The following is a 27,952-nucleotide window of genomic DNA, read 5'->3' on the forward strand; positions in this document are numbered from 1 at the left end:
AGACCAATAGCATGCGTTTATTCGTTTTACTGCAGAAGTGCTGTAAGGTCCTACTCTCTTATCAGTCAGATATGAGCAGTAATTGCCATAACAACTTTAGTTTAGTTCCAGGGTTCACATAGTTTGCTTATAGGAGAGAAAAAATCTTAATGTAATCCCCATGGTTTTTAATGTCCATTTGTGCTCCTGATGGTGGTAACTCTAAAAGAAAATTGTCTTCTCTCAAGTGACATCTTAAAGCATCTCGCTGCAGTATCCTTGACAACGGCTCTCAGGTTGTCCTGAAGAAGTTCAAGAGAATGAGATGATGTATTTTAACAGATTTAAGAACCGTTTTAAATAATATATGATTGCTAGATACGGAGTATATTTTAGAACAAAAAACATTTAGTTTTAATCCTAGACTCGTTTAAAGAGTCCAGTGTTTCAAAGAAAAACCCGTAAAGTCGTCTGAAAGATAAACACTCACCGGTGACCTTGGAAATAATGTATATGACCCAAATTTCTAGAAAAAAAAAACATGTTTTTGGCTTGTATAAATAATTTTTCTCGGCTAGAAAAAAAAAAAGACAGTCGTGACAAAGAAATGGTGAGTGAACTTTCTCGCGTGTCTCTACGTAACTTGACATTCTGCGAACTTGAGCGGGATAAGGGCAATGACAGAGAAACGAGCGCGCGCGTGACCGCCAGCACTCGCAAGCACTGCATACTACTAGTAAAGCCGGTGACTAGCAGAACACCACTAACTAGTTGTGTCGGGAAACTATGGGATGGATTGCTATGGCAACCGACCACACGTCACAATCTGGGCATGTGTGTTCCATTTTTGTCTTTCTTATTTTCAGACTCGAGGATTTGGAGAGTGAACGGGGAAGAGATTTTTGGGGGACTGCTGGAAAAATTAGGGCAGCCATCTTTTGTTTTATTTTGAGCATATTGAAATAATAAAACGCCTCACCTTCAGTTTGACGGTCTCCTCTTCTATCTAGCGGCCGGGGATTCAGAGGGTTAAGTTTCAAGACTTTATTCCCGTATCTTGTATGTGATTTCCTTGTTATGCACTAGTGATGCCCGGATCGCTGAGCAATGAAGAAGAGGGGCAAGACGATATGGATTTTGAAGACGACGTGCCAGGTGAGGGGGTAAAGAGTCACAGGGGAGGGAGAGTTCTGCCCTTCACAACTGCGCTGCTACGCCTAGTTGAATGCGGGAAACGGGGCTTGCGCTTAGCGTTCGTAAACGCGCGTCCAATTTATTAAAGCCCGTAACCGGTAATCTCCGTGGGTTCTGTTCTCACACCGGACACTGGTCTTCCAAAAATAACGGCGCACTGTCCAACTGTATTTGAGTCACTAAAGCGCGACTGTCTGCCAAGCAGACCAGTCTGTCTGCGACAAACCCATTCTTTAATCATCTGTGTAGGTGATCGTGTTTTCCTCACCCAGTTTGTTCTTGTGCGCATTTTCCTTTGCATTTAAATGAGACATTGCATGCAACGTGTTTTTATCTTTTCAGCTGTGCTGCTTTGATAGTGCATTGTGTGGGCACGCCAATTTATAAAAGCTCTTTTATAAAAAAGTCTGTTGCGTGCATATGCAGCACTCATATTCTGTATCAATATAATATAGGCTACGTATGAGGTTCATGGATTGTTCAGACGTGATCGAAACAAACACGTATCATTATCAGAAAATATGACATTTTCAATAAAATAATGCATTCCTCTTTTTTTCTTCCAACCAGGATTTGGTGCTTCTATACCATTGTTTTCACTTATCATTTCCGTCTGATTTTAGGGGTAATAGTAAAGAGCAATTGGTTACAATGTGTCTCTATGGTCACAGTGTCTTGGTGAAGAAGTAGTGCATGTGCCTGATAGAGCCACGTGTGACAGGAAAACATCACCTACAATGTTTCTCTGCCTCTATGGTCTATTTGATGGGCCCAAGCCCTATCAGTCTCCATGGAGTTCTTGTTTGATAGACCTCCTTTTGGATTGAATGAGGGGGCCTATGCAAGATTAAAAATTCATGTAGAAAAAGTGATATTTTATGCAACAGTGGCAGAGACTTTTTTGAAAAGTGATACTATGTTTATTGTGAAAATGTAATACTCCGTAAGGACTTTATTCTGCATATGGAATCCAAGGTCAAGCCCAACACCAACCTTTGTTTGTTTTACCTCTGTCTTTATCTCTATATGTAAATGTCTTCATGCTTATTAAAGACATCAGTTTGTGTCTTACTAAACCTCATACATTTTGTGTTTGTATAGTTTGGCATTAAATAAATAGGGTTGGGAAAGCAGAATGCAGTGCCAGTTGTGTGATGTAGTTATGATTCGGCTGTGGCTGTCTGCCTTTTATACATGCATGGAACGCAGTTCAATAAAATCAAATAGTTTTCGCCCACAGCCGGGTCTGGGCTGCCTGTGAATTAGTTCTGAATTAGTCACAAGACCAGCCGTGAGTGAGAGTATCTCATTTAAAACCCAATCTCGTATTTACCTTCTTTTTTGAAGAGGCAGAAGCATGCCTGCGATGAAGACTGCAGACGGAAGAAATGTCTGATATGCGCAGGAATTAATAATTGAGAAATAATTTATGAGCCAGTGGGCTCACTCCATGTACACGGTTAGCCCCCGCATGTGCTGCGAATGGAAAAAAATGAGCGAAACATAGGCAGCTGTGGAATGACGTGGATTTTGGGGTATGCTGTTTAGTGCCGATCAGTGTTTTTGTGATTGGTTTTCACTGCATCGGTTGTGTAGGCCGGAAAAGCTTCTTTGGGTCTGCCACGTTACTGACGTTTTTTTTTTTCTGGTGCTGGATAGGTAAATGTTCTTGGATTTTAGGTTATTTTCGAGACACTAATTCAATTATTTCTTTGTAAACCACCTCTGAATAATTTTCATAAAATCATTCAGCAATTCCACAATTTACCTCCAGCTTCCAGGGAAATAACCTACAGTATATTCTTTTTAGAAATCAAATTGACAATTTATTTCATAATGCACAAGCATATTCTAAGTTTAATTACTATTAAAATAGGATGCATAAGGAATGCATTATTGTTGTAATTAAAATACAGAATGGCACAGAAAGTCAGAAACGTGAGATTTGCAAACAGAGCTATTGCAGAGTGCTCCAAACACTGCAGAACACATGACTGCTGCCCCCAGCCAGGGAAAATGAAGAGATTACTGGTGCGTGCACTTAAAGGGGGAATAAGAGCCAAACAGATGATTAATAAAATGTAAGGAGAAGAAAACCTTTGGAATGTTATTTACATGAAAGTTTAGAATTTGCATGTTTTTCATGTTAATTCACCTTCATTAGATTTACTTAATAGACGCCAGTCGGCTCTTTTTAGATATGTACATTTAAATCAGATGGTTTTAAATTGTTGCAACTTGAGTCCACATTCCTTCTGTGCCGCATCAGGAACAAAGAATAGAGAGGCTCCAAAGAAAGTGATTTTCCCACACTTCCTAAAAAAGGTTGGGATCTCAGCAAGATTTAGAACAAATGGTGTAAAGAATTACAACGTAGTAGAAAATGTATTTTTATTAAATTTCTCTCCCTATTCCTAAGACTGTGTTCCTGCTGTTAGGGGTTTTTGTTTTTAGTAATTAAGGGATTGCCTGTGACATATCCTTGGTACTTATTACGGACCAGTGTTAACATCTTTATTAGCCACCTCAGCCTGGTTTTGTTTTACATACTCTCATCTCTCTGAAATCGAAAGATTATCATGCGTTTCTTGCTCAGAGAAGTCAACTCCGATTGGTGGGGGCTATTTTTGGAAGCCTCACTGTGAAAGCTGACACCCCTTCCTCTTCTCCAGAGTTTGTGTCTAATTGTGTGTAAATCACTGTTGCATCACACACTCATTTGTGTGTCGTCAATTTCAGCATCACACTCCGAGTGTCAAATTTTAAAACAAGCCAAGAATTCTCCCGAAAAAATTGCTTATTCTCGAGCGTAGAATTTACATATATACGAACGAGAGAATTATTAGGACTAAACTCAATAACAGAGGCTTCGTTCCTGTTTTGTGGGTTATCAGGACATTAATTTTAGACTGCTTTGCTGCACTGGTTGTGTACTTGCAATTTTTGCCACGGTATATGTTTGCAAGCAGAACAACATCCTAAGACTTAAGAAAGAAAGGATATTTCTGTACAGAATACGAAAAGCAGAGACACATTCTGTAAAAGTTGAAGGTCTCAATGAGAGGGGTATTCTAAACATGCTGCCTCATCACTTTAATGGTGGGGGCACTATTAACATACGCAGTCTGTCAGACAGCTAATGCGCTTTCCTGTAAACGTTCCTCTATTCGTAACAGCGAGCACGGCCATGAATCCCTCCTCTAATGGAGTGCGGCAATGACCCAGCCCTTGCTGGAAGGTCACAGCTACCCCAATGTCTTTGCTTAGCTGACACAGAAACGTGTGGCTGCAGGTGTGACATTTTAAGGCCCGCTACCAGGAGCCAATGGCTATGGCATAGCTTTAAAACACCTGGCAGAGCCTCTGTTTACTCAGGAGCATGATACAGAATGCGACTGTTTTGGTGACTCCGCCCTCATGAGGAACAGCAATCTGTGCCGATTTTATTAGGTTTTGCATCTCTGTGAATTATTGCGACTATGCAAATGACAGTGCAGTACACGTATATCAGTTATTAAATGCTGTTTATGTGGATAATCTTTACCCATTCAATGCTGCAGAGGATGAAAGGGTTCAGAAATGGATGGATGAGCACATCTTTTCTTTCCATCTCTCTTTCTTTTTTCCAAATGATACTCATATTCTGTACTGTACTATGAAGTGCATATTACTGTTTGCTCAATGTATTTTATGGGACTGTACCTGTATTCTATGTGAAGAATTGAATCAAATAATCGCGATGTTGATAAATTAACTAATATTTCTTTATTTTAATATGTCTTTGTTTAAACACATTTTAGACGGTATTCACACAAGCGAGCGCGATCCAACCCACTAAAACACTATTTGACAATGTATGCCAGGTCTTCTTGCTTTAAGTGTGCTGTATTGCATCACTGTGACTGTAAGTGAGACATGAATGAAGAGGAAATGTGAGCTTGATGCGCCTGGCAGGCAGCAGACATATTCTGCAGACATGAAAGAGCCTCCCCGTGAGATGTACCGCAGACGCGCTGGCCTAAATATCCATCATCTCTCAAGCGACGGATGTGTTTATGTGCAGCAGAAGATTAAAATAAAAAAAATCTTGTGGTTGACAGAAAGAGAGGGGAGCTCCGTATTTACAAGAGTAAATACTCAAAACGACCATCAGGGCTGCAAGCCGGGGGTTTTTAGCCGTGCCGCAACTGCTCTCACCAGAGCTAAAGTCCTCAAACAGTGGAGCTAAGTGAAGGTTAAGTGGATTTGCAGGATAGCGTCCAAGAGGCTGGGAAAACCCCATCTCCAGCAGCTCCCACGGGGCGTGGTGGCTGTGGGGCAGGGCTTTAGCTGATTGACTCCACCGCACACGCTGCATGTCTCACGGGCCACGGTTTGAGCTGAAGATAGACAGACCGCGGGAGTCTTACCGTGAAGCTTCCAATGCACCGGATGCCTCCCTGATGTCAGCGCAGTGTTAGAGTGCATATGCTTCTTCAGACAGTGGTTTTTGTTTACAGTGTGATATTCACAGTTCAGCAGGTAGGAGAGGACTCACCTTACTTCCTTTCGCCGCCTTATCAGTGTGTCAACAAGAGTCTTTGCTTTTCCTCACACGGACCATAAGAGTCTCCACACCCACACATGAAAGCCCCCTGAAGAACTAGATAGATGAAGAGATTGACAGATTTTTACAGTGTTGTTTCTACAGTGGCCCTAAATGGACAAACTGCTCTACAGAGCTATTTATTTCGGCAAAGAAGCAAAAACGTGACAGCATTTTTTCTTGTGTCAGCCACCCTAGTGCCTGGAAAGGAAGGGGTTAGTCGGTGGTTGCAATTGCACAGCTAGAGCCACTAAATTTCACAAACTGGACCTTTAAATGATTTGCATAAATTCTAAATCTATATAATTCAAGCACATATCAAGAAGTATAATAAGAAACGTATGCATTGCAAACAGCCGTCCATGTTTATAGGAGTATGGTGTGTGACTAAATCTAATAGCTGTGAATTAATTTGTTTTTCTGTAGATGAGGATGAAGAAGGTGAGCGTGAGAGGTCGAGCGTAAGGAGCGTCCCCCTGTCACCGCTAGAGAGGTTCTTCCACGAGGACTCTGTTAATCAGCATAAGAAAAAGAAACCAAGCAAGATAACAGAGGGCAAAGAAGAAAAGCCCAAACTGAAGAAAAAGAAGAAAAAGGAGGTAAGCGGCAGCCTTATGACTGTTTCAAGCGTGCAACTTGTCAACTTGTATTTGATTTCTGTGATTTATCAGCCTAAATCTGCAATCAGTTATTTATAGCCTTTGTTTTGTGGCTTTGGGTATTGTGATCGATTATATTTATTAGCACAGGACCAAGGCTCCTGGCATTCTCTCACCTGGATCAAGCTGACAATAAATCATACACACAGCAAATGGCATCCTAATCCATCCTTAGCCCACATTACATCCTAAGAAAGAGCAGGTGCGCCGTTGTCGGCTATGCCACGGCTTAAGCACTTTTCCAAAGAACAGAATGATCCATATAAAACAACCTTCCTGACCCAAGTGTATTGTATCACATTGTTTACCCATCAGCCCTCGCTTTCTTGTCCAGCGTCCCTCTGCGCCTGCTATGTCGTCTGCTCTGTGGAGTGAGATAAAATGTTTGACAGGTCAGTCGGTCACAGGCCCCCCAGCTGACTGTAGTCACCATTGAGATAATGAGAAGGATTTCCTTTTTTCTTCTTTCTCTCTCTTTTTGTCTGTTGCTTTCCCAGCCTCCTCATTGAGATTCAGCCTCTCTATCAGGGCTCCGTCTCTCCCTCTCAGCGGTGGTAAATGTGCCGTGGAGAGGGCACAGGGGTCTCCCCTCAGCAGCTAAGCACCCTGCCTGGCGTCAGTCATGCTCTCCCCATAGTGCCGTGTCAGACACGGGCTCAAATCAATATGGGTCAAAACCACCGCCTGCCCTTATGCTTTCTGAAAGTCTAACGGCTCAGCTCGCCAAAGCTGGCCCACCACCTGTACCAAAACCTGATTGTTTGTGGAAAGTCTTCAGATAGGAACAGGAGAGTGAGAATTGATTCTTTTTCACATGTAAACAAGTGACATTTCAGTAGTTGACTTTACAGTTTTTTCTGGTTCTTTTTCTGGTCTGGTGTTGTGGGAATGGTTGGAATCTCTAAGGAATAGTAAAAACATATCCCATTCACCCTCATGTCAAATGTAGATGGCTGTCAATATTATTTCACTAATAGTAGTGTGTATTGTTCTTGATAAGAAGCTATACAATAAATGTTTGGCTGTGAATATAACTATGAATATGATTGAAGCAATCCAATCCCGAAAGAAAATGCTATTGCTCAGAGATTGCTCTTTCATAGCTCAGGAGATTTCTCAATAGTGTTTCATTTAAGTATTAACTTCAGATGTCTTGGATGTCCCGTTGTCCCTTCTAAAATTGCAGAGGAGAAATTAAAATGAAGGTGTGCAGTTAATATTGTAAGGTTTTGATCATCTTGATTTGGGGGCATTTTATCAGAAATGTTTTGAGTTCAAATAAAATTTTTCAAAAGTATTGACTTTTGATTGCAGAGTTGGTTAATCTGAGCTCAGTCTGTGACATTGTTTAAATATCTTACATTTGTGATATTGCTCTTTTTATTTCTCAGGATAAATATCTGAGATGTAAGAGAAAATTGATCAATCAATTTCACTGATGTCTTGGATAATTTTTTGATATTAATTCATTAAATCATTTGTGTTTTTTCTTTCTTTCGGGAGTAGCCTCGCTTAATGTATTCACAAAAGTGATCCCCAAAATCTCAAATCACACTTGTGCTTTCAATTAATAGCGGCAATCAAATTAAAGGCATAATCAGTGAGGTTCGACACATGAAAAATATACAGCCTGTCTAACATTTCCTGTTGTTCTCAATGAAGATAATGCAGTCATACAGATAAGAATTACAAGGTAAATCATGAGAATTTTGGGTGAACTTGCATTTTGGATTGGAGAAAGCTGCAGAATGGTGTCAACTAACAAACATATTTGTAGCATTTATTTATTTTAGACCTTTCATTTGTGAGGTACGTTGACAGATAGATGTGGTTTGAATTTTGGGAGACCTTTCAGTTCCAGCTGTGAAGCTCTTTAGTGGTTCTTCTTTTTCTTCTTGTATGAGCCCCCCCTCTTTGCTTCTCTCTCTCCAACTCTCTCTCCAACTCTCTCTCTCACCCTTTCTCTCTCTCTCTCTCTCTCTCTCTCTCTATCTCTCTCTCTCTCTCTCTCACCCTCTCTCTCTCTCTCTCTCTCTCTCAGCTGTCTCTCTTTCTCCCTCCCCCATATACGTGATTGAGATTTGTCTAGACGGGCCCTAGAACACAGGCACTGCAACCATGGGGACTCTGCATAACAAGCTCGTTATGCAAACGCATCTGATTGGATGGCGCCATTCCATTGGCTGCTGCAGCAGAGAGAGAGCTTCCCCTGCACCCCCCCCCCGAACCCTGCACAGTTTCGTTACCATGGCAACACAGAACGGCTGCTGGTGGAGCCCGTGTGCTCTGCGGCAATGCCGGCCTGTGCCGAGGAGACGTCTGCCAGCCAGTGTACAGCTGCAGCACAGCAACAGGCGTTCTCCAATTGAACATACACACACACACAATATATTCACCCACTCATACATGTGCTCCGCAGAAGCGTGATCATTTCAATTGGTTTTCTTTTTTCCAGGCTTTACTTTATTGAAAACGTGCAGTCAATTTTATATTTATCAGTTGTCACGCCAGTATCTGTTTTTTATTTAAATCTGTAGATGCATGGACTTTACCAAATTGTAGGATGTCAGTGTTAATACTGCTATGAGTACTTCATCATGTTTTTCTGGCATTTAAACATCTGTGCTCTAGATCAAGAGAGTTGTTCATTAGTCAACCAATATTGAGCCAGATGGATGAAATAATGCAGATCTGAACATACTACTATTTAATCAATGTACAGTATCAGTGTTGTCTATGATAAAGTTTTCAAAATAACTGTTCACACAGGGCCTTCCTTGCGAGCTGGACGACATGTCTGACAGAGAAGACCGCGGTCACAGATCCGGGAGCGAGAGCAGCACCTACGGTACCCTGAAGAAGAAGAAAAAGAAACCCAAAGAGAAGAAAGAGAAGAAAACCAAACAGCGGAAGAAAGATGAAGACGATGATGACGATGATGACGATGATGGAAGCATGAAGGTGGGGTCAGAGCTGTAATATTGATACTGCTTAAAAAATGAGAATTACAGAAATGCTTTTTCTACAGGAACCAAAGTCATCCAGTCAGCTGATGCAAGAATGGGGACTTGAAGACGTGCAGTATGCTTTTTCAGAGGACGACTATAAAACGATCACTAACTACAAAGCCTTTAGCCAGTTTCTTAGGTAGGATTTCCTTTTTGACAGACATTCTAATGCCCTGCTGTCAGGTTGTCTTGTTTTATTTTAAAACACTCCATTTTGCAAATGCTAATGACATGAAGATGATTGTTTTCTTATACACGCTATGCAGGTCCATGCAGCCAATGTGGGGTCTAGTATCACATCATGTTTGATAGACAATCTTCATAGGATTTGTTCTAAAATGCATAATTCAGACTCTAATTTCAAATTGGATAGGGCGTGTTCAAACCCATTGTAAAATATAGACTGCTCATTCTAGAATAATGCGCCATGTTGCTTGGCAACCGTTCACATCCTACAGCTAATGAACTATAATATTCGGCTGAGAAATTGAATTTTTTTCGCTTTCATCAAAGTGCTGTTGCTCTTGCAATTCTTTGTGTTGTGCCCAAGAACATCCTCTGGCATGGCAAAATCATTGAAACGCAAAGATTATTGTAGCTTTGTGCTTTATTCACACATCCAAAATTTCAACCCTTTAGTGTTTCTCAAGAGCAATTTTCTCTTTGCCGTTGGTGGTCAGGCCCCTTATTGCCAAGAAGAACCCCAAGATCCCCATGTCGAAAATGATGACGGTGCTTGGAGCAAAATGGAGAGAGTTCAGCGCAAACAACCCTTTCAAAGGCACCTCTGCAACTGCTGTGGCCGCGGCTGTGGCGGCTGCTGTGGAAACGGTCAATGTGGCCCCGCCCATCTGTATTAGAAGTATCCAACAGATCTCACCATCTGGACCAATCAAAAAAGCCAAAACCAAAGAGGGAAAGGGTACTTATTTCCTTTGTTTAGGATGTTTTATAGGAGATTTACATTGGTTACACATGCAACATGATAATCAGTTGGCTCATGGCCAAGCCTTTGTTCAGATTTTGCTTGTGTGTCTGAGATTTTGCAACTCCCAGTTGCAAATTTGGTCTTAAATGTTCATATACTCATCTTTATAAAAAATGTAGAAAGAAAAATGTTTTATATTGCAGTATGTACGTCTAAGTTTAGGGTACTGTTCTCATGGCTCACAAATATGTGTTTGTTTATCTCATCTGGACTGCATTGCAGGGCCTGGTGCTAAGAAAAAAAGCAAGCCAGGGAAAGAAACAAAAAAGAAAGGGAAACCGAAGAAGTCCAAATCGAAAGCAGGCCAGGGTGGAAAAAGGAAAAAAGGCTCTTCGGTGAGAATGCGTTTTCACTGAAATCTTTCTAGAGCCTAACCGGCGTCACATGGAAAAGATTGCTATTAGCTTTTGATGTTGAAAAATGTTTTACTTTACCAATTGGGTCTACTAACCAGAACAATTTATGGATTGTTATTTACAAATACTCTTCTAGTGTTTCATTTCGGTTTCACTTAGTTTTATTAGGTTTTTATGTTCCCATGTTATAACCATGTGAATGTATTGCTTTGATTGTTTTCAGAGTGAGGAGGACTTCCTGGATGACTTTTCTGACTTCGATGACATCAGCATTCACAGTGCCTCTGTACGCTCAGACACGTCAGCACCACCGAAAAAGAAAACAAACCGGCGTGGACGGAAAAAAAGAAAAAGTATGTTCATATCTAAGTATTTTTTCATCATATTGTTTATTTGGTTTACTTAGAGAAACTACAATCAAGTCTGATGGCAAATTCGCTAATTTTATTATGCCTTCAACTTCCAAAAATAATATATCTGTATATCTTCCAGTTTTTTGTGGTTAGATTTTTCATCCAAACTTACCACAGAACATTCTAAAAGGAACTCATCACATTCTTATGAAAGGAAAGGTATAGGTTATGAAAAATTTAAGATGTGAAAATAATGAGTTGCCTTTACTAGTGGTTCTCAAACTTTTGATTGCATAAAGTATGTGATCAATTTCTATATTTTATAAAATGCCACAAAATCTGTGGCCATCGTTAGATCCATCTCAGCAGCCCCCAGTTTGAGAACTACCATCTTTTTACATTTGCATTTCATTTTTGTTTTTGTCTTAATAAAATCAATCAATGACCAAAATCACATGACCAGCATTGTTGTATGCATATGCATATGTGTGCTGTTTATTGGAATTTCCACTGACGCACAATGTACTTTTTTTCTATATGTATTGGTAATGCAGGAGAGGATGGAGACGGTTACGAGACAGACCATCAAGACTACTGTGAAGTTTGTCAACAAGGAGGAGAGATCATTCTATGTGACACCTGTCCCAGAGCATATCACCTGGTGTGTCTGGATCCAGAACTGGAAAAAGCCCCTGAGGGAAAATGGAGCTGCCCCCATTGTGTGAGGAAATCCCATCCTGCATCACACACACTTGCAAAGCAACAGACATACGGATTGTAGTATCTCTGATGTTTTTCTCCAAAATCTCAGCTCTTCACAATGGCAGTTCAATTTGACGACAAACCACAGTTTTTCTAGGACTATTATAATACCAAGTACCTCATCTCTTAGGAAAAAGAAGGCATCCAGTGGGAAGCCAAAGATGATGAGGAGGAGGAAGATGAGGCTGCAGGTGAGGAGGAAGATGACCATATGGAGTTCTGCAGAGTTTGTAAGGACGGGGGAGAGCTGTTGTGCTGTGACACCTGCCCTTCCTCGTATCACATCCACTGCCTCAACCCACCACTGCCGGAGATCCCCAATGGAGAGTGGCTTTGTCCACGGTGCATGGTAAGAGACTCCAGCACAACTTAATCCACACTGGGTTTAATTGACAATAAGGTTTGGTTAATTTAATTGGGTGTCACAGAGAATTACACTTTTAGTAGGGGTTCATATGAACCGCACTACATTTCATCGTTTATGTGAATCTTATCCAGATGTGAACTGCTGTTGATTACATATTTGCGTTGTTTGCCAGTATTTTGATAGTAAGACAAAATAAACAAATCAAAGTGAAATAAACACTGTTCTCCAATATCTTACGTCAACATTTCTGAATCTTTTGCCAATGTAAAATGTTCGAGGCCATACAGGCACGAAAACAAACCAGCAAGGCAGGAGTGAAAATATTAAATGCACAATTTCTATTATATCATCTAAAAGTTGCTTGAAATACTACTGTATAGGTCTGTCGTTATTCACAATAATATACAAGCTATTTGTAATTCAAACGTTTTGAGTTTTTTTTTATTCCTACTATTTTTGTTAAAGTGATTGTTCAGCCGAAAAGAAAAAAATCTGTCATCATTTACTCACCCTCTTGTCATTTCAAACCTTTATGACTTTCTTTCCTCCACACAACACAAAGGAAGTTGGTCACCGAACAGCGACGGCACCCATTGACTTTCATTGGTTTTGTGTCCATATAGAAGTGAATGGGTGCCTGTCAAAATATTTTCTTTCTGTGTTCTGCTGAAGAAAGACAGTTTTACAGGTTTTAATATGACAAGAGGACGAGTAAATGATGACAGTATTTTCATTTTGGGGTGAACTATCCCTTTAAACCTCCTTTTTTATGGAGATAATCTTGTGTGCATGTCATTGGGAGTAATTGCCACCTGTAATGAACTTTTTCTCGTATTCTACCCTAGTGTCCACCACTAAAAGGGAAAGTCCAAAAGATCCTACACTGGGCATGGGGGGATCCTCCTCTACCTCCCGAAGTTACTCTTGGGCAAGATGGAGAGAAGGTGGATAGTTTAGCCAAACCCCCACTGAAGGGCCGTCCAGAGAGGCAGCTGTTTGTGAAATGGGCTGGGCTGTCTTACTGGCACTGCTCGTGGGTCAACGAACTACAGGTGGGGTTTCCACATTACCACACCAGAACCAACATTACCGCAATCATTGAATGCTCTTGAGGATGAATGTTTTCAGCGACTTTTTCAAGAAAGTCGTCCTCTTTTTTTGATGCAGTTGGAACTATATCACACAGTAATGTACCGTAACTATCAGCGCAAGAACGACATGGACGAACCACCTCCATACGACTATGGCTCTGGGGAGGAGGAGCTTAACAATGAAAAGAGGAGGAGCAAAGATCCTCATTATGCAGCCATGGAGGAACGATTCTACCGTTACGGCATCAAGCCAGAGTGGATGATTATTCACAGAATTGTTAACCACAGGTGAGCAGCTGTGTTTTAAGCAGACGGGTGATGGTCATCTCAGTTGTATATTTTAAATTTAATAACAGCTGCCATGCAAATTTACACAATGTTTCATGCCAAAATATGTACGGAGTATGAATAGGTTTAAGGTTGTCTTGTGCATGTTAAAGTTTTGATAAGGACGGAGATGTACACTACCTGATAAAGTGGAGAGACATGCCATATGATCAGTGCACCTGGGAGACTGATGACTTCGATGTACCAGAATACGACAGTTTTAAGCAGGCCTACTGGGACCACAGGTGAGCTGCGTTACTAAATTTGATGTTATTTTAGTTGGTGGGTTGTGACTCACGTGCGCTCTCCCTCCAAATCGACTGTGACTTTACCAGGGAGCAGGTGCTTGGTGAGAGCCAACACCCACTGCTGTTCAGAAAAGGAAAGCGTCTAAAAGATGAAGGAAAGAGGAGAGAACCCCCTCCAGACACTCCGGTTGTGGATGTGGGTGTGATCTTTTTGTTTTAGTTCTTTAAAACTTCATCACTAGAATTTATGCCATATTTCAGTTTAATGTTTTAATAGATTGAACGAAAACATTTAATTTTCTCATTATTGGTCACAGCCCACCATCAAATTGGAACAGCAAACCTGGTATATCGATGACACAGGGGGCACTTTGCACCCGTACCAGCTAGAAGGCCTGAACTGGTTGCGCTTCTCATGGGCTCAAGGAACTGATACGATCTTGGCCGATGAAATGGGGCTTGGCAAGACTGTGCAGACTATAGTGTTCCTGTACTCCCTCTACAAAGAGGTTTGAACACTAGTTGAACTTTTTCTCTAATGTGTTTAATAGAGTAAGAGAGCAGTGTGTAACAAGAGTCGGTTGATTTGTTTTAGGGTCACTCCAAAGGGCCCTTTCTGGTCAGCGCACCACTGTCCACCATCATTAACTGGGAAAGAGAGTTTGAGATGTGGGCTCCGGAATTCTATGTGGTGACTTACACTGGGGACAAAGAGAGCAGGGCCGTCATACGTGAGAATGAATTTACCTTCGAGGACAGTGCAGTCAAAACAGGACGCAAGGTTTTCCGCATGAAGGTTAGAGAATTCTGTCAAACTGATGTTGCGTTTAATTTTAAACGGTAAATGCTCTATAAACCATGGTTTAAAATAAAAGCAACACCACATTTTATTTTTCTGCAAAATGTTAATCAAAATACAATAAATAAAACTAACATCTTCTGTTTTTGTTTTTTTGTCACAGAAGGACACTCCAATAAAGTTTCATGTGCTGCTGACATCATATGAATTGATCACCATTGATCAGGCTGTTCTTGGCTCTATTACCTGGGCCTGTCTGGTTGTAGACGAGGCCCACAGGCTGAAGAATAACCAATCAAAGGTACAATTTTGTTACAATTTTATACTGCAATATTTGAATTTTTTAGAAATTCTAATCCTAATAAACGAAACCTCAACACTTAGTTTTTCAGGATTCTGAATGGCTACAAAATCTACTATAAGCTGCTCCTGACTGGAACCCCTTTGCAGAACAATCTAGAAGAGCTTTTTCACCTGCTCAACTTTCTCACACCTGAGCGCTTCAAGTAAGATTGCATTCGGCATGATTCACCTGGTGATTCAAAGATCCCCTAGTAAAATAATGATCTCCCGCAGAGCCATTGCAGGGCTTATATTTGAACACGTTTTCCATAGGATTGGATGAAAGTGATTTCCTCATTCCAAAATCCAAATGATTTTTTGTGCAGTAACCTGGAAGGTTTTCTGGAAGAGTTTGCGGATATCTCAAAAGAGGACCAGATTAAAAAACTACATGACTTACTGGGACCACACATGCTCAGGAGGCTGAAGGCAGACGTGTTCAAGAACATGCCATCGAAAACCGAGCTCATAGTGCGAGTAGAGCTAAGCCCGATGCAGAAGTCAGTCTAGTTTATTTTCTCTATGATCCTCAAATGAAAAACATCAGTTTAGAATTTCTAAATATGTTTGTTATAATTTCACATCACGTTCTGGTGCTCTTTTTTTCCAGGAAATACTACAAGTTCATTTTAACACGGAACTTTGAAGCGTTAAATTCCAAGGGAGGTGGCAATCAAGTGTCGCTTTTGAACATCATGATGGACTTGAAGAAATGTTGCAACCACCCCTACCTGTTTCCAGTGGCTGCAGTGGTGAGAAGGGGGAGAACAACAAATGGAGGCATATTGTACCTTCTGTAGAGAGTCTGTGATTTATTTTTAGCATGCGTAATGGCAATACATTTTCTGCTGTATAAGAGCTATTTAAAGACACAATCTTTTGTTCAAGAGTGTATTGTTTCTTAGTGTCTGCAACTAACGTAGTGCATAATACTCTCCTTATCTTACATTCTCATGTTCAAGGATACAAGAGGACTATAATTCTGATACTAATACTCTATTAAAGGTCCAATGTGTTATTTTTTGGAGGATCTATTGACAGAAATGCAGTTTAATACACATAAAAATGTTTTCTTACATATATAAGACCATACACAATGAAGCTTAATGTTTTATTACCTTAGAATGTGCTATTTCTACCTACAAACATTGTGGGTCCCCTTGCATGGAATTCGCCATGTTGTTTCTACAGTAGCACTACACAGACAAACAGCTCTACAGAGCGCATTTCGTAAATATGTTATCTCCTTTGGCAAAGAAGCGAAAACGTGAACGTGATGTTAGCCACTGTAGTGCTTTTTAAGGGAGGGAGGAGCGGCGGACTGAACCATTGGTTGTAATCCGCAACCACACCGCTATGTGCCGCTACATTTTATACACTGGACCTTTAAGTGATAATGTTTAAGGCTTAGCCAAAAGTCTTATACAGTAATCTATTTCTTGTGTATGCAGGAAGCTCCTGTCTTACCAAACGGTTCGTATGATGGTAACCACCTGGTGAAATCCTCAGGCAAACTCACTCTGCTTCAAAAGATGCTCAAAAATCTCAAGGATGAAGGCCACCGAGTTCTTATCTTCTCTCAGGTGTTGTGTATTTTTTATTACCTCACTTAACACTCCGAACGCTCTGTGAATAACAATACAACCATAAATATGCACGAGTCTCGCCTCTATTTCAGCGAAAGATTAATTAGATGGTAAACTGTGAATAGAAAATAAGAGCAGAGCTCATTCATCTTTTAAATGGAGTTGACAAATGAAAAGGCGTGGCCTATATTTATCCCCGCTTCATTGTTTAGTCCTTAGACGCTCTTCCCGTCCCTTTTAAATTGCCTGTGGAATCACCGCATCCATTAGTTTGATGAATGCCGCAGGTAAAGAGAGCTTAGTCTTGATGATACTTTTCATTGTGCCAAACGTTTCTTTTCTCAAATGCTTGACAATAAACATACATTTCCATGTCTGAGTATATGACATGCTCTTTTCTGTCTATTAAAGGAGAGGGCTCATTTTTGACCTTGCTACAAAAGGGATTTAGAATGAGCTGGCCACCATTGCTATATTTGCATCACACTGTCATTTATTTGTGTCTCATCCAGCATTGTTGATCTTTCAGATGACAAAGATGTTGGACCTGCTTGAGGACTTCCTGGAGTTTGAGGGGTATAAATACGAGCGTATTGACGGGGGCATCACTGGGGGATTGCGTCAAGAGGCCATTGATCGTTTTAATGGTAAGAACGCCAGCAGGGATGTTTGCGTGTGTTGAGCAACACTGAGACAATCAAGCTAACTAACTGTCACTCTGCGTGTAGCACCCGGGGCGCAGCAGTTCTGTTTTTTACTTTCTACACGTGCTGGTGGATTGGGTATCAATCTGGCAACCGCAGACACAGTGGTCATATATGATTCTGACTGGAACCCACACAATGATATTCAGGTAATACAAATGTGCACATGGAAACAGGGAAAATCATGGCTTTTTATGTTCCAAGGGATGTTTTTGTTCATTTTTCTTTTTTATAAAAAACAGTCATAATATAAAACAAAGAGAAAAAATTTGTGCTCTAAACAAATTATATTCCACAGGTATTTTAATCATTAAATCATGTTACCCCTAATAGTAAAAGGTTAGTGTATCTGGATACCAAGGACACATCATTGTCACTGAAGATTTTTTTAATATAAATATGCATTCACAGTTTTAAGAAAAATCCAATTATTGCTCAATTATTCAGGTCATATATTTCTAACTGTATATCTGTTATTCTGTTTTCCTGCAGGCATTCAGCAGGGCACACCGTATCGGGCAAAATAAGAAAGTAATGATCTATCGTTTCGTAACACGGGCATCCGTAGAGGAGCGTATCACCCAGGTGGCCAAGCGAAAAATGATGCTGACACACCTTGTGGTGCGACCAGGCCTGGGCTCCAAAACGGGCTCTATGTCCAAACAGGAACTGGATGATATCCTGAAGTTTGGAACAGAGGAGCTTTTTAAAGATGATGTTGAGGCTGCAAGGACTATGGGTGAGAAAGTAATTCATGTCTTAAGCATCCTGTTATACATATAGTGTTTCTACTAATACGTCTGTCCTCACATGATGTGTCTCTCCTGAAGGAGATAATAAAGACGGAGAGGAGGGCAGTGTGATCCACTATGATAATGATGCCATCTCTAAACTGCTGGACCGCAGTCAGGATGCCACAGAAGACACAGAGATCCAGAACATGAATGAGTACCTCAGCTCCTTTAAAGTGGCTCAGTATGTAGTAAGAGAGGAAGACGAAGAGGTGAGATGGCGATAGATTTGTTCTTTATACATGTTTCTATTAAATAAGAGATCGGAGATGAGAACAAGCAAGTTCTTTTGAAGTGAGAAACACTACATTTATTTCACTCCTCTGTGTTTAAAAGTTCATTGTAACTTTTATACAAAGGTTTCTTTATTGTTAGCTCATTTATTATTTTGTTCTTTGGTTTAGCAAAGGACATTTAAAAGTTATTTAACACAAATGTGATTTGGAACAACATCCACCCAGTCATATTTTTCATTGTTATTTTGGATGTGAAGCGTATGCAATAAAAAGGATTTTAAAATAACAGATCATACGACATAGATCTTATTTTAAATCCAGGTTCAGGATTAAATGTCAGCCCATAGTAATTAGACTCAGTGGAAAGTCCTCAAAATGATAAATGTTAATCTGTGTGTGTGGACAAACAGGAGGAGGTCCAGAGAGAGATTATTAAGCAAGAAGAGAATGTTGATCCAGACTACTGGGAGAAGCTCTTGAGGCACCATTACGAGCAGCAGCAGGAAGATTTGGCTAGAAACCTGGGCAAAGGAAAACGCATCCGCAAACAGGTCAACTACAATGACGCCTCCCAGGAGGACCAAGGTACCTACATATGGATGCTGACAGTACAATAACACAGCTAAAACAGCAAGAAAGTTGACATGAGTGTGCACGTGTTACTGTTCTCAGAGTGGCAGGATGATCTCTCAGACAACCAGTCTGAATATTCAGTTGGGTCTGAGGATGAGGATGAAGATTTTGAGGAGCGTCCTGAAGGTAAACAAAACCCCTTCTGAACACATTAAGTGGAATCGTGTGACTTTATGCATACGATAAGTTTTTAATAGCTAATTTTCGATAGACTACATACCTGAAAGTAGAAAATGTTGCATTTCTGCAATTAGATTCAGTTTATTTCAGTTTTTGTTGTCTAAATACTCATCCCCCCATTTACATTCACCATCTTTTCATTTTTTTTCGTCTTTCTCCAGGAGGACGCAGACATTCTCGCAGACAGTTAAAGAGCGATCGAGACAAACCGTTGCCACCGCTGCTGGCGAGAGTTGGAGGAAATATAGAAGTAAAGCTCCTTTACAAGAAGAGATTGAAAGAGATTTTCTTCTCTTCTTTCTCACACATAATGTTTATCTTTGGTTTTTCAGGTGCTGGGATTTAACGCCCGGCAAAGGAAAGCCTTCCTAAACGCCATCATGCGCTGGGGGATGCCCCCACAAGATGCCTTCAACTCTCACTGGCTCGTCCGTGACCTGAGAGGGAAAAGTGAGAAGGAATTCAGGTACTGTGTGTTATACATGTCACATTTTAGAGCACTAATAGAACGCAGCAGTGATGAAATGTTCATTGGCTGGTCATTCTCATGTATTTTACAGGGCTTATGTGTCTCTGTTCATGAGGCACCTGTGTGAGCCTGGGGCAGATGGAGCTGAGACGTTCGCTGATGGGGTCCCAAGAGAGGGGCTGTCCCGCCAACATGTTCTCACCCGGATCGGTGTCATGTCTTTAGTCCGCAAGAAGGTAATGAGGCACAAAAAAAGAACAGAAAAAAAATACAAATTTGTGGAATGTTTTATTGGTTTTCTGGTACGTAGCAGTACAACCGTTTGAACAGACTTTCATCTATCACACCTTAATTATCATCCACTTAGATATTAAAATAAATGTTAAAATGATTATTTTTTAATAGATATGCCATCTCTTCTAAATAATGTCTATTGAAATAGGTTCAGGAGTTTGAGCATGTGAATGGGAAGTTCAGCACACCAGATTTAATTCCTGTTGGATTAGAGTTTAAAAAACTCAACGAAAGCATCTCATCGGACCCCAACACACCCGTCCCGGCAAGTCCGGTTCCAACTCAACCCAGCACTCCTGTCTCCTCAGGTGTGTGTGTCTACTACATGAAAATACTGTATTCTGGATGTTCATGTTATAGGTTAACTGGTCTCCCTAACATTACCCATAATTACAGACAAGACTGAGTTAGTATCCGGTTCTCAAGAAGACAAGGAGATTACAGAACCAGAGAGCGCCAAATCATCAGACCCTGAGGTCAGACTGTAATATATTATGAGATACATAAATCCCTCTCCTCCCCCCTTTCTCCAGTCTTTATTAAAATATGTTTTTTTCACCAAGCAGCCAACTATGCCAGAACCCTCCCCTGCGCCAGAGAAGATCAATGAGAGTGAAGAGACGAAAAGCAGCAACGTAGGGGAGAAACGACAGGAAGAGAGTGTGAAAAGTGACACCCCACCTGTCAATTCAGAGCCATCGTCCAATCAAACACAGCTGTCCACTAAATCTAGTGAGCAGTCAGCCAATCAGACAGCTTTAGGTGAGAACTTTGTACCATGCATGCAATAATTCTGAAATTTTCTCTAAACTAATAAAACATAGAAATTTTTTTGTGTGTTTTAGACTCTGGTAAAGGGAAAGAAACTTCTCATGAGAGAGGTGAAAATAAACACAGTCCAGCAAAATCCGAAGAAAAGGAGCCAAAAAGAGGTCAGCAGTATTTTGTATTTATTTAATTCCAGATTCTTTTGTCAAATTGGTATTTAAAAGCGCTTCTGTTGTGGTTCCTGTTAAATTGTGCTGTTTCCATAGCTAATCCAGATGACGTGAAATCCGAAGAACCTTCTGAGAACCAGCTGAACGGAGAGAAAGACGTGAGGGACGACACAGACGAGAGCCACAAAGATGACAAAAACAGCGTCAAGACACGCTTCATGTTCAACATCGCAGATGGAGGATTCACAGGTGGGCTACATTCTTATTGATGTAGTCTTGATTTGCTGTCTTCATCTGGCAGCCGTTCCTGTACAGTCTTTGTACCACAGACAGAAGATTTTGCTCAAAAGATAGCAGTGAACGCACGGATATGTGCGCCTGTGTGTTTATGTGCACATTTTGTGTGTTTAGAGTTACACACACTGTGGCAGAACGAGGAACGCGCAGCTGTGTCGTCTGGCAAAATTTATGACATCTGGCACCGTCGCCATGACTACTGGCTGCTGGCTGGCATCGTAACGTATCCTCCCAGTTCTTTTCAAAGAACTGTCTTAATTTCCCCTTGCACTATAATTGTGTATTCTTATTCTTTTGTTGACATCTTCAGCTTTAACAATTAAATATACCCCCCAAAAATCCTGTTTTATTATAGCAGCGAATCCTTAACAGCTGTTTTATCAGACACGGCTATGCCCGATGGCAGGACATTCAGAATGACCCACGGTATGCCATCCTCAACGAGCCTTTTAAGACTGAAATAAACAAAGGAAACTACTTGGAGATGAAGAACAAATTTCTGGCAAGGCGATTTAAGGTACATGTCACCCGTTTGATTTGAAGAAATGCGAGAAAGAACCTTACGTTCACACATTCTTAAATCGTCTCGATTTCAGCTCTTGGAACAAGCTTTGGTAATTGAGGAACAGCTACGACGTGCAGCCTACCTGAACATGACTCAGGACCCCAGTCACCCCGCCATGGCCCTCAACACACGCTTCGCTGAGGTAGAATGTCTGGCTGAGTCCCATCAACACCTCTCAAAAGAGTCACTAGCTGGAAACAAGCCAGCCAACGCCGTGCTGCACAAAGGTAATATTGCAAGAATAGAATTAGCAGCACTGATACTTAGCTTGTTGTTGGTCACATTGGCTTCATTGGCATGAGAAATAAAAAAGATTTTTCCAAAACCTGCTATTGAGACTGTTGCTGTTTCAGTTCTGAACCAGCTGGAGGAGCTGTTAAGCGATATGAAGGCCGACGTGACGCGGTTGCCCTCCATGCTCTCTCGGGTGCCGCCTGTGTCCGCCCGGCTGCAGATGTCCGAGCGCGGTATACTCAGCAGGCTCACCAGCCGGGGAAACGAGCCGCCACCTCAGCAGGTCAGAGCAGGACCGTCTCACATTACATCACCTCCATACCTTGTACAACTCAATGAAAGATGAATAATTGATAGATCTAATGCGGATTAACCTTCTTTTAAGAATGCTCTGCTTCATCTTCCCTCAGCCGTTCCCTCAGGGCTCGTTTGGATGTTCTCAGATGTATAATAGCAGTTTTGCCGGAGGGTTCCGAGGACCTGGAGGCACCGCGATGGTGAACTACAGCCAGATGCCCCTGGGGCCATACGTCAGTGGTTAGTGCCATACATTAACCTTAATGTCAAGGGAATAGGTTTATTAAACACTCATTGGTCAAGTTAAAGGGATTGTTCACATAAAAATGAAAATTCTGTTGCTTTTCCTGTGTGGAACACAAAAGGTGGCAGAATGTTAGCCACAGTCCCAATTCCCTTTGATTGTATTAAAAAAGAGCCTCAATATGCTTCAAAATTTCTCCTTTTGTGTTCCACAGAAGAAAGATTGGAATTCAGTGGGTTTGGAATGAGATGAAGGTAAGCAACTACTGACAGAATCTTTATTTTTGGGTGAACTAGTCCTTTTTATACACAATAAGAGTCGCATGGAAATAATAACAGAGTTTGTGCCGTTAGTGTATCTGAATATACAGTAGAGAAAACACAGAAATTAAATGAAATGTACAGATTTTGAGTTAAGATTTTTTACTTTAACTTTATGACCTTCTTGAGATAATGAAAATGCTTTTGTGTCTCCCTGGTTCTTAGTCTCCTCCAATGGACCCTCGGTCCCAACAAGCCACCTGGAGAAGAGGTCTAGTGATGTTCTGAGAGATGTGCCCACCCCTGACCTAAAATCAGTGAAACCCAGTGATGTCATATGCATTGAGGACTAAACCACACACACATATTGCCCTCTCTCTGTAAAATACCTGCAGGCAGAACCGTGAAGAACTGATAATCAATATTAAACAGCAGATCTTATCAATTGCACTTTTGTCTTTAAGAATCTGCACCTGTACGCGCCTGTAAGCTTCATTTCGTAGAGTTCAATTTTGTTTTTCCTTTGTCTTTTTTAACTTCTGCAGTCTTGATCGATTAAGGAGAGACTGGAATCAAGGAGGCCACCAATATTTTGACTGTCCTCTGAGATGTGGGATATTTTGTGTTACGTCCTTGTTTTCTTGCGTTAAAGAACATTTTCATCTTTGCTATTGTGGAGCCATCTGGAGGTTTTACTAGTTCTTGATCAGTCAAGGACTAGACCACCCACCTCTGGGTACAGTTACAGCCTCTGCTTTGCTCCTTCACGGATTCTGTGTTGTTGCTGCCCCTGCAGGTTGTTGCTATGTATTGCATCCAAAAACAGAGACTGATTGTTATTGGCTCTGGACAATTTCTGTTTACTTTATTAATTATACTGGATTGTTTTTTTGGGACTCTTTAATGAGAAGCGTTTGTGGACCATAGAAAAGAAAGGATAAAAGTGATGTACATTTTTATTGTTAATATACTTTCTTCTGTTCCATCTTAATATGCAGATAACTGTGAACATTCTGGCAGCATTTGCTTAACCAATTTGGTCAATATGGATCTGGATCTTCACAAATTTGGTGATGCCAGTGACCGATGACTATCAAATGTTCCTCAGTTTTTCAGTAATGGAACAATGCTATGTGGGGGTATTATACATTTAAAATATACTCTGTTAACTGAATAATCCATATTGTCGTTGTTGTCTTATCCTTTTTTGCAAAACGTTTTGTGAAACGCTCAAATTCCGAGGCAAGCAAATGGATTATAATGCCACAATTGTTCTGAAGCCATCAGTCGTGTTGGTTTGCGTTGTTTTTGTTTCACTCTGAAATGATATGCCTTGTGTAACTGTGTTTTTAAGCAGCGCACTTTACATGGAGGCTGGACACGTCTGTAGAGACGGAATCTCTTATGGGCAATTTCAAACGCAGTATAACCTCTTTCAATAATAACTCTTAGACTCAGTTTATTTAAGTCTGTGATATTAGTCATGTTAATTCCTCAAATGTAGATAAAGTATTTCTGTTTGTTTTCTGCATAGTAGTTTTAACTTAAGGGTTCGAGATCAATTTCATTTTTGGGTGGACAACGAATGTGGAAAATAATGCAGTTAAATGTTCACACACATGCTAGAAAAACCTCAGAAGACTTCAAAGACAAAGACAGCCTCAAGAATTAAGGGACGTTAAACCCAAGGGTATGAAGAGAGTGCCAGCAGCATATGTTGTGAAATGCAGTTTTGTTTTGATCTTGTGTGATGAGTTTACACCGTTTCAGTTGTACATTTTCTCACAGTATTGATAAATCAAGCTCCATTTAAATGCAATCAAACTGAAGCCAAAATGAATGTATTTAGTATTTAAAGCCGCTTCAGTCTAATACTAAAAGTCTTTTCATTCAAGTACATAGCAGGCTTCAAAAGCTACCAGAAAACCCTGGTCAAGGCATCTTTTGTTATTGCAGTCAACATGTATGCTTGTAAGATTACTTCAGATTACTATGGACCTGAGAGATCTTTGTCCTGGTTTATAAACAGCTAGCAGCGAAACAGTTAACAGTATTGCTATATGAGATAAGATATGGAAAAGATCTAAGTGAACTGTCATCATTTCACTTTGTACTTAGTGTATTTGTTTAATGTGTTTTAATAAATTCTGTCCAATAAAATGAATGATGTTTCATTTCTTGCTTTTTATAAGTCTTAGCTTGCCAAACATTTAAAGGGACAGTTCATTCAAAACTGTGAATTCTGTCATTGACTCACTCCCACCGAATCTGTGTAAATGTCTTTGTTCTGATGAACACAGAGAAAGATATTTGGATTACAACCATTCTTCCAAATATCTTTCTGTTATCATCAGAACAAAGACATTTCGTCAGATTTGGAACAACTTTTGTGGGAGTAATGATGCTTACTCTGTTTAAAGAACAGTTCACCCAAAATTTTTAAAGTTGAAACAAGTCTTACGGCTTGTTAAGACTGCCAGCGACTGTGTCGTGTGTTTCTAGTCTCTTACTATGAGGTTGTAAGAAGGCGTTCCAGCTTTGGTTGCTCTAGTAACATTTATAAACAAACCCTGCAGTAACTAAAGTATTGGAGCAAATGTAATTAGTTACTCTACTTAAGTATCTTTTTGGCTACTTTGTAGTTGTTCTGAGTATTAAAGATATCAGCAACTTTTACTCTCTACTTGACTACATTTTTGAACAAGTATATGTACTCTTCACTCCACTACATTTGTAATGACAAATGCAATTACACATTACATTTTTCCTATGTTTTGAGCAGCAGTTTATTTGTGCAGCAATATAAGTAATATAGCCATTTACAGGCATTGAAGGTATTATATTCTTGTGGATTTTGGCCTAATTTACTAAAACTGGCCAACATGGCTTCTTTATGTGAATGCTAGTACAGATCAGGTAGTTGTCAATGGCGGTTTATATGTGAAATGAGGACGTGACTGCAGGTGGCGTTGAGGCTAAAAACCACCATGTCCGGTGCCAAAAAGGTTTTTTAATTTGACTAAACATTATTTTATTTATCTTTTATATTGAAGAAAGATTTTTGAAGGAGTTTGGTTTGCTTACGAGCACTTGAGCTCAAATGAGACTTGAGTGTTTTTGATAGACATAGGTTTTTCGTGTCAGCCATGATTTGTTTCCATTTTGATGTGTTCAGTCGTATTATTATTTAAGAAAATAAATGCGATTGCTCTCCTCACGTATCATCTATTTCTTGTTTTTCACTGACATGTCTTTTATGTGTTGAGGTCTAGTGCTTCTTCGAGCCAACATTCAGTATGAGTAAAATCCTCAAGTACTGTTAAAATCAGATACTCTAAGGCATGTTTTCAAAGTCAAGGCTTAGCCTAAACCAGGATTATGCTTTATGGATGGAATACACTACACACTGATTGTACAACACTACAGATTTTTGCCAGATTTTCAGTGAGGAGTTGTTGCAGAAAGTCTGCGCCAGTCTGCAGATTTTATCATGTATTGTTTTCTATGCAAACGTTTAAAAAGTCTGTTTGATGTCTATTTTTTTCAGATATCTTGGTGTATATCAAACTCTTAGCTATTTAATTAGCTTTTTGTTAAAATGCAATAGAAAAAAACATTCCTGATATAAATCTTAAAGGGGACATTTCATGAAAAACTGACTTTTTCCATGTTTAAATGCTAAAATCGAGTCTCTAGTGCACCTGCCAACTCGGAAAACGTGAAAAAAGACAAATCATTAACTTTTTTTATGTGAGCCTATCTCTGCAAGCCTTTGAGAAAATGAGCGCTTCAAAAACCGCGCTCTTACTGACGTAAGTAGCCGTTCTTATTATAATATTTCCGCCCCTTGTTCTGAACTTGTCCACCCATTGCGCCGACGCCATTGTTGTTTTCTCATGTGTGAAGTTCCAACACGATGGCAAAAGTAGCAAAGCTTACAAACTGTTGTGTTGTTGGCTGAACAGAACAATGTTCCCAGACTCACGGGAGACAGAGAGCGATGGATTTATTTCGTTTTCAATGTAAATCATCCACACTGAGCGAGGCAAAGCTACAAATAAAGACATTGTAAGTACAGGTAATTTTTAAGTAAAACCCCAGGGACCTGAGGTAAATTAAAAGTAGATTAAATGTCACTGTGACACGTTTGTCCGTTCACTATTAGAAAGCGATGTTTGTGGCTTGTAAACATGCGACAGGATTGTTCTGTGTAACATAAATTTGATTTTGAGAAATAACGATGCGTTTCTCTTAAGTATCTTGACTTCAGAAAACTGTGTGATTTGTTTGTAAATATGCGATGCGGTTCTCTCTCCCAACAGGGATCGGAGGGGCTTCGAGAATGGCCCTGGGGGAAACAGGTGTGCTTATCGAAAACAATGTGTTTGGTTTTCAAAGACGAGAACTTGTTTCTCGTTCGCTTTATGTGACCATACTTTATTGTTTTGTCGATGGAAGCAGAGGCTCACACAGCACGTTTTCTGCTGAAAAGGGGGCGGAGACTAGCAGCTCGCTTGCATTTAAAGAGACACACACACCAAAACAGCACGTTTCTAATCACATGCAAAAGTGGGCATGTAGCGCATGGTATATTAAAAGATCTGTGGTGTTTTTTCAGCTAAAACTTCACAAACACACTCTGGGGACATCAGAGACTTATTTAACATCAAGTGAAACCATTCGAAAAACCTCTCCTTTAAAACAAAACAATGGCACTAATATATTTAATATAAAATATTATAAAATAAGTTATTTTCAGTTAGCTCAAAATAAATTTTAGTCTGGAACTAGTCTTAAGCCTTGTCTTTGAAACCGGGCCTAAGATTTTTACTGAAGTCCTTTTGGAATTGGTGATTTCCAACTTGTAATGGAATAATTTTCGCTGCAAGGTATCTGTACTTTTACTTAAAGGCGGGTGTCCGATTTCCGAATAAAGCTTCTTTAGACAAAGCCGTCAATCTTTATAGAGATCAGGATTTTTTACTACAATGGCGAGGGAAATGACACTGGACCGAATGCCGTCAGATCGGTTATATAAGCACTAACAATAGAAGCGTTAGTTTTGTCTTTTTATATCCGACCCGAGTTGGATAATAAAACAAGTAGGTTGACCATGAGACATTTGCAAGCAGAACTTCAAAGGACGTTTCATATAAGTGTTTTATA

General features: G+C 40.3%; 1 protein-coding gene across 1 annotated transcript; it reads left to right on the top strand.

The window, feature by feature from the left end:
* The first annotated feature begins 56 nt into the window (after positions 1-56).
* Positions 57-24,950, top strand: chd5 (chromodomain helicase DNA binding protein 5). The gene is made up of 41 exons (XM_056734272.1): positions 57-813; positions 1,066-1,134; positions 6,185-6,357; positions 9,187-9,378; positions 9,446-9,564; positions 10,106-10,347; positions 10,636-10,748; positions 10,993-11,122; positions 11,677-11,843; positions 12,015-12,233; positions 13,097-13,303; positions 13,419-13,630; positions 13,783-13,914; positions 14,005-14,113; positions 14,235-14,426; positions 14,513-14,713; positions 14,880-15,017; positions 15,101-15,222; positions 15,385-15,558; positions 15,669-15,810; positions 16,510-16,641; positions 17,174-17,291; positions 17,373-17,497; positions 17,841-18,087; positions 18,179-18,351; positions 18,786-18,960; positions 19,048-19,134; positions 19,350-19,438; positions 19,521-19,654; positions 19,749-19,893; positions 20,100-20,259; positions 20,348-20,427; positions 20,518-20,713; positions 20,797-20,883; positions 20,986-21,138; positions 21,301-21,409; positions 21,571-21,703; positions 21,783-21,978; positions 22,105-22,268; positions 22,396-22,522; positions 23,012-24,950. The coding sequence occupies exons 1-41, from the start codon at positions 771-773 to the stop codon at positions 23,137-23,139; spliced, it is 6,054 nt and encodes a 2,017-aa protein (XP_056590250.1). The 5' UTR covers positions 57-770; the 3' UTR covers positions 23,140-24,950.
* The last annotated feature ends 3,002 nt before the right edge of the window (positions 24,951-27,952 follow it).

This window comes from Triplophysa dalaica, chromosome 21 (genome assembly GCF_015846415.1).
Source record: "Triplophysa dalaica isolate WHDGS20190420 chromosome 21, ASM1584641v1, whole genome shotgun sequence".
Taxonomy (NCBI): domain Eukaryota; kingdom Metazoa; phylum Chordata; class Actinopteri; order Cypriniformes; family Nemacheilidae; genus Triplophysa; species Triplophysa dalaica.

Bases quoted from the DNA above. Each gene is read 5' to 3' on its own strand.
- chd5 (XM_056734272.1), top strand. From the start codon at position 771: ATGGATTGCTATGGCAACCGACCACACGTCACAATCTGGGCAT. The intron at 18,352-18,785 runs GTGAGATGGCGA...GTGGACAAACAG, and splicing joins TAAGAGAGGAAGACGAAGAG to GAGGAGGTCCAGAGAGAGAT. The intron at 21,704-21,782 runs GTACATGTCACC...TCTCGATTTCAG, and splicing joins TTCTGGCAAGGCGATTTAAG to CTCTTGGAACAAGCTTTGGT.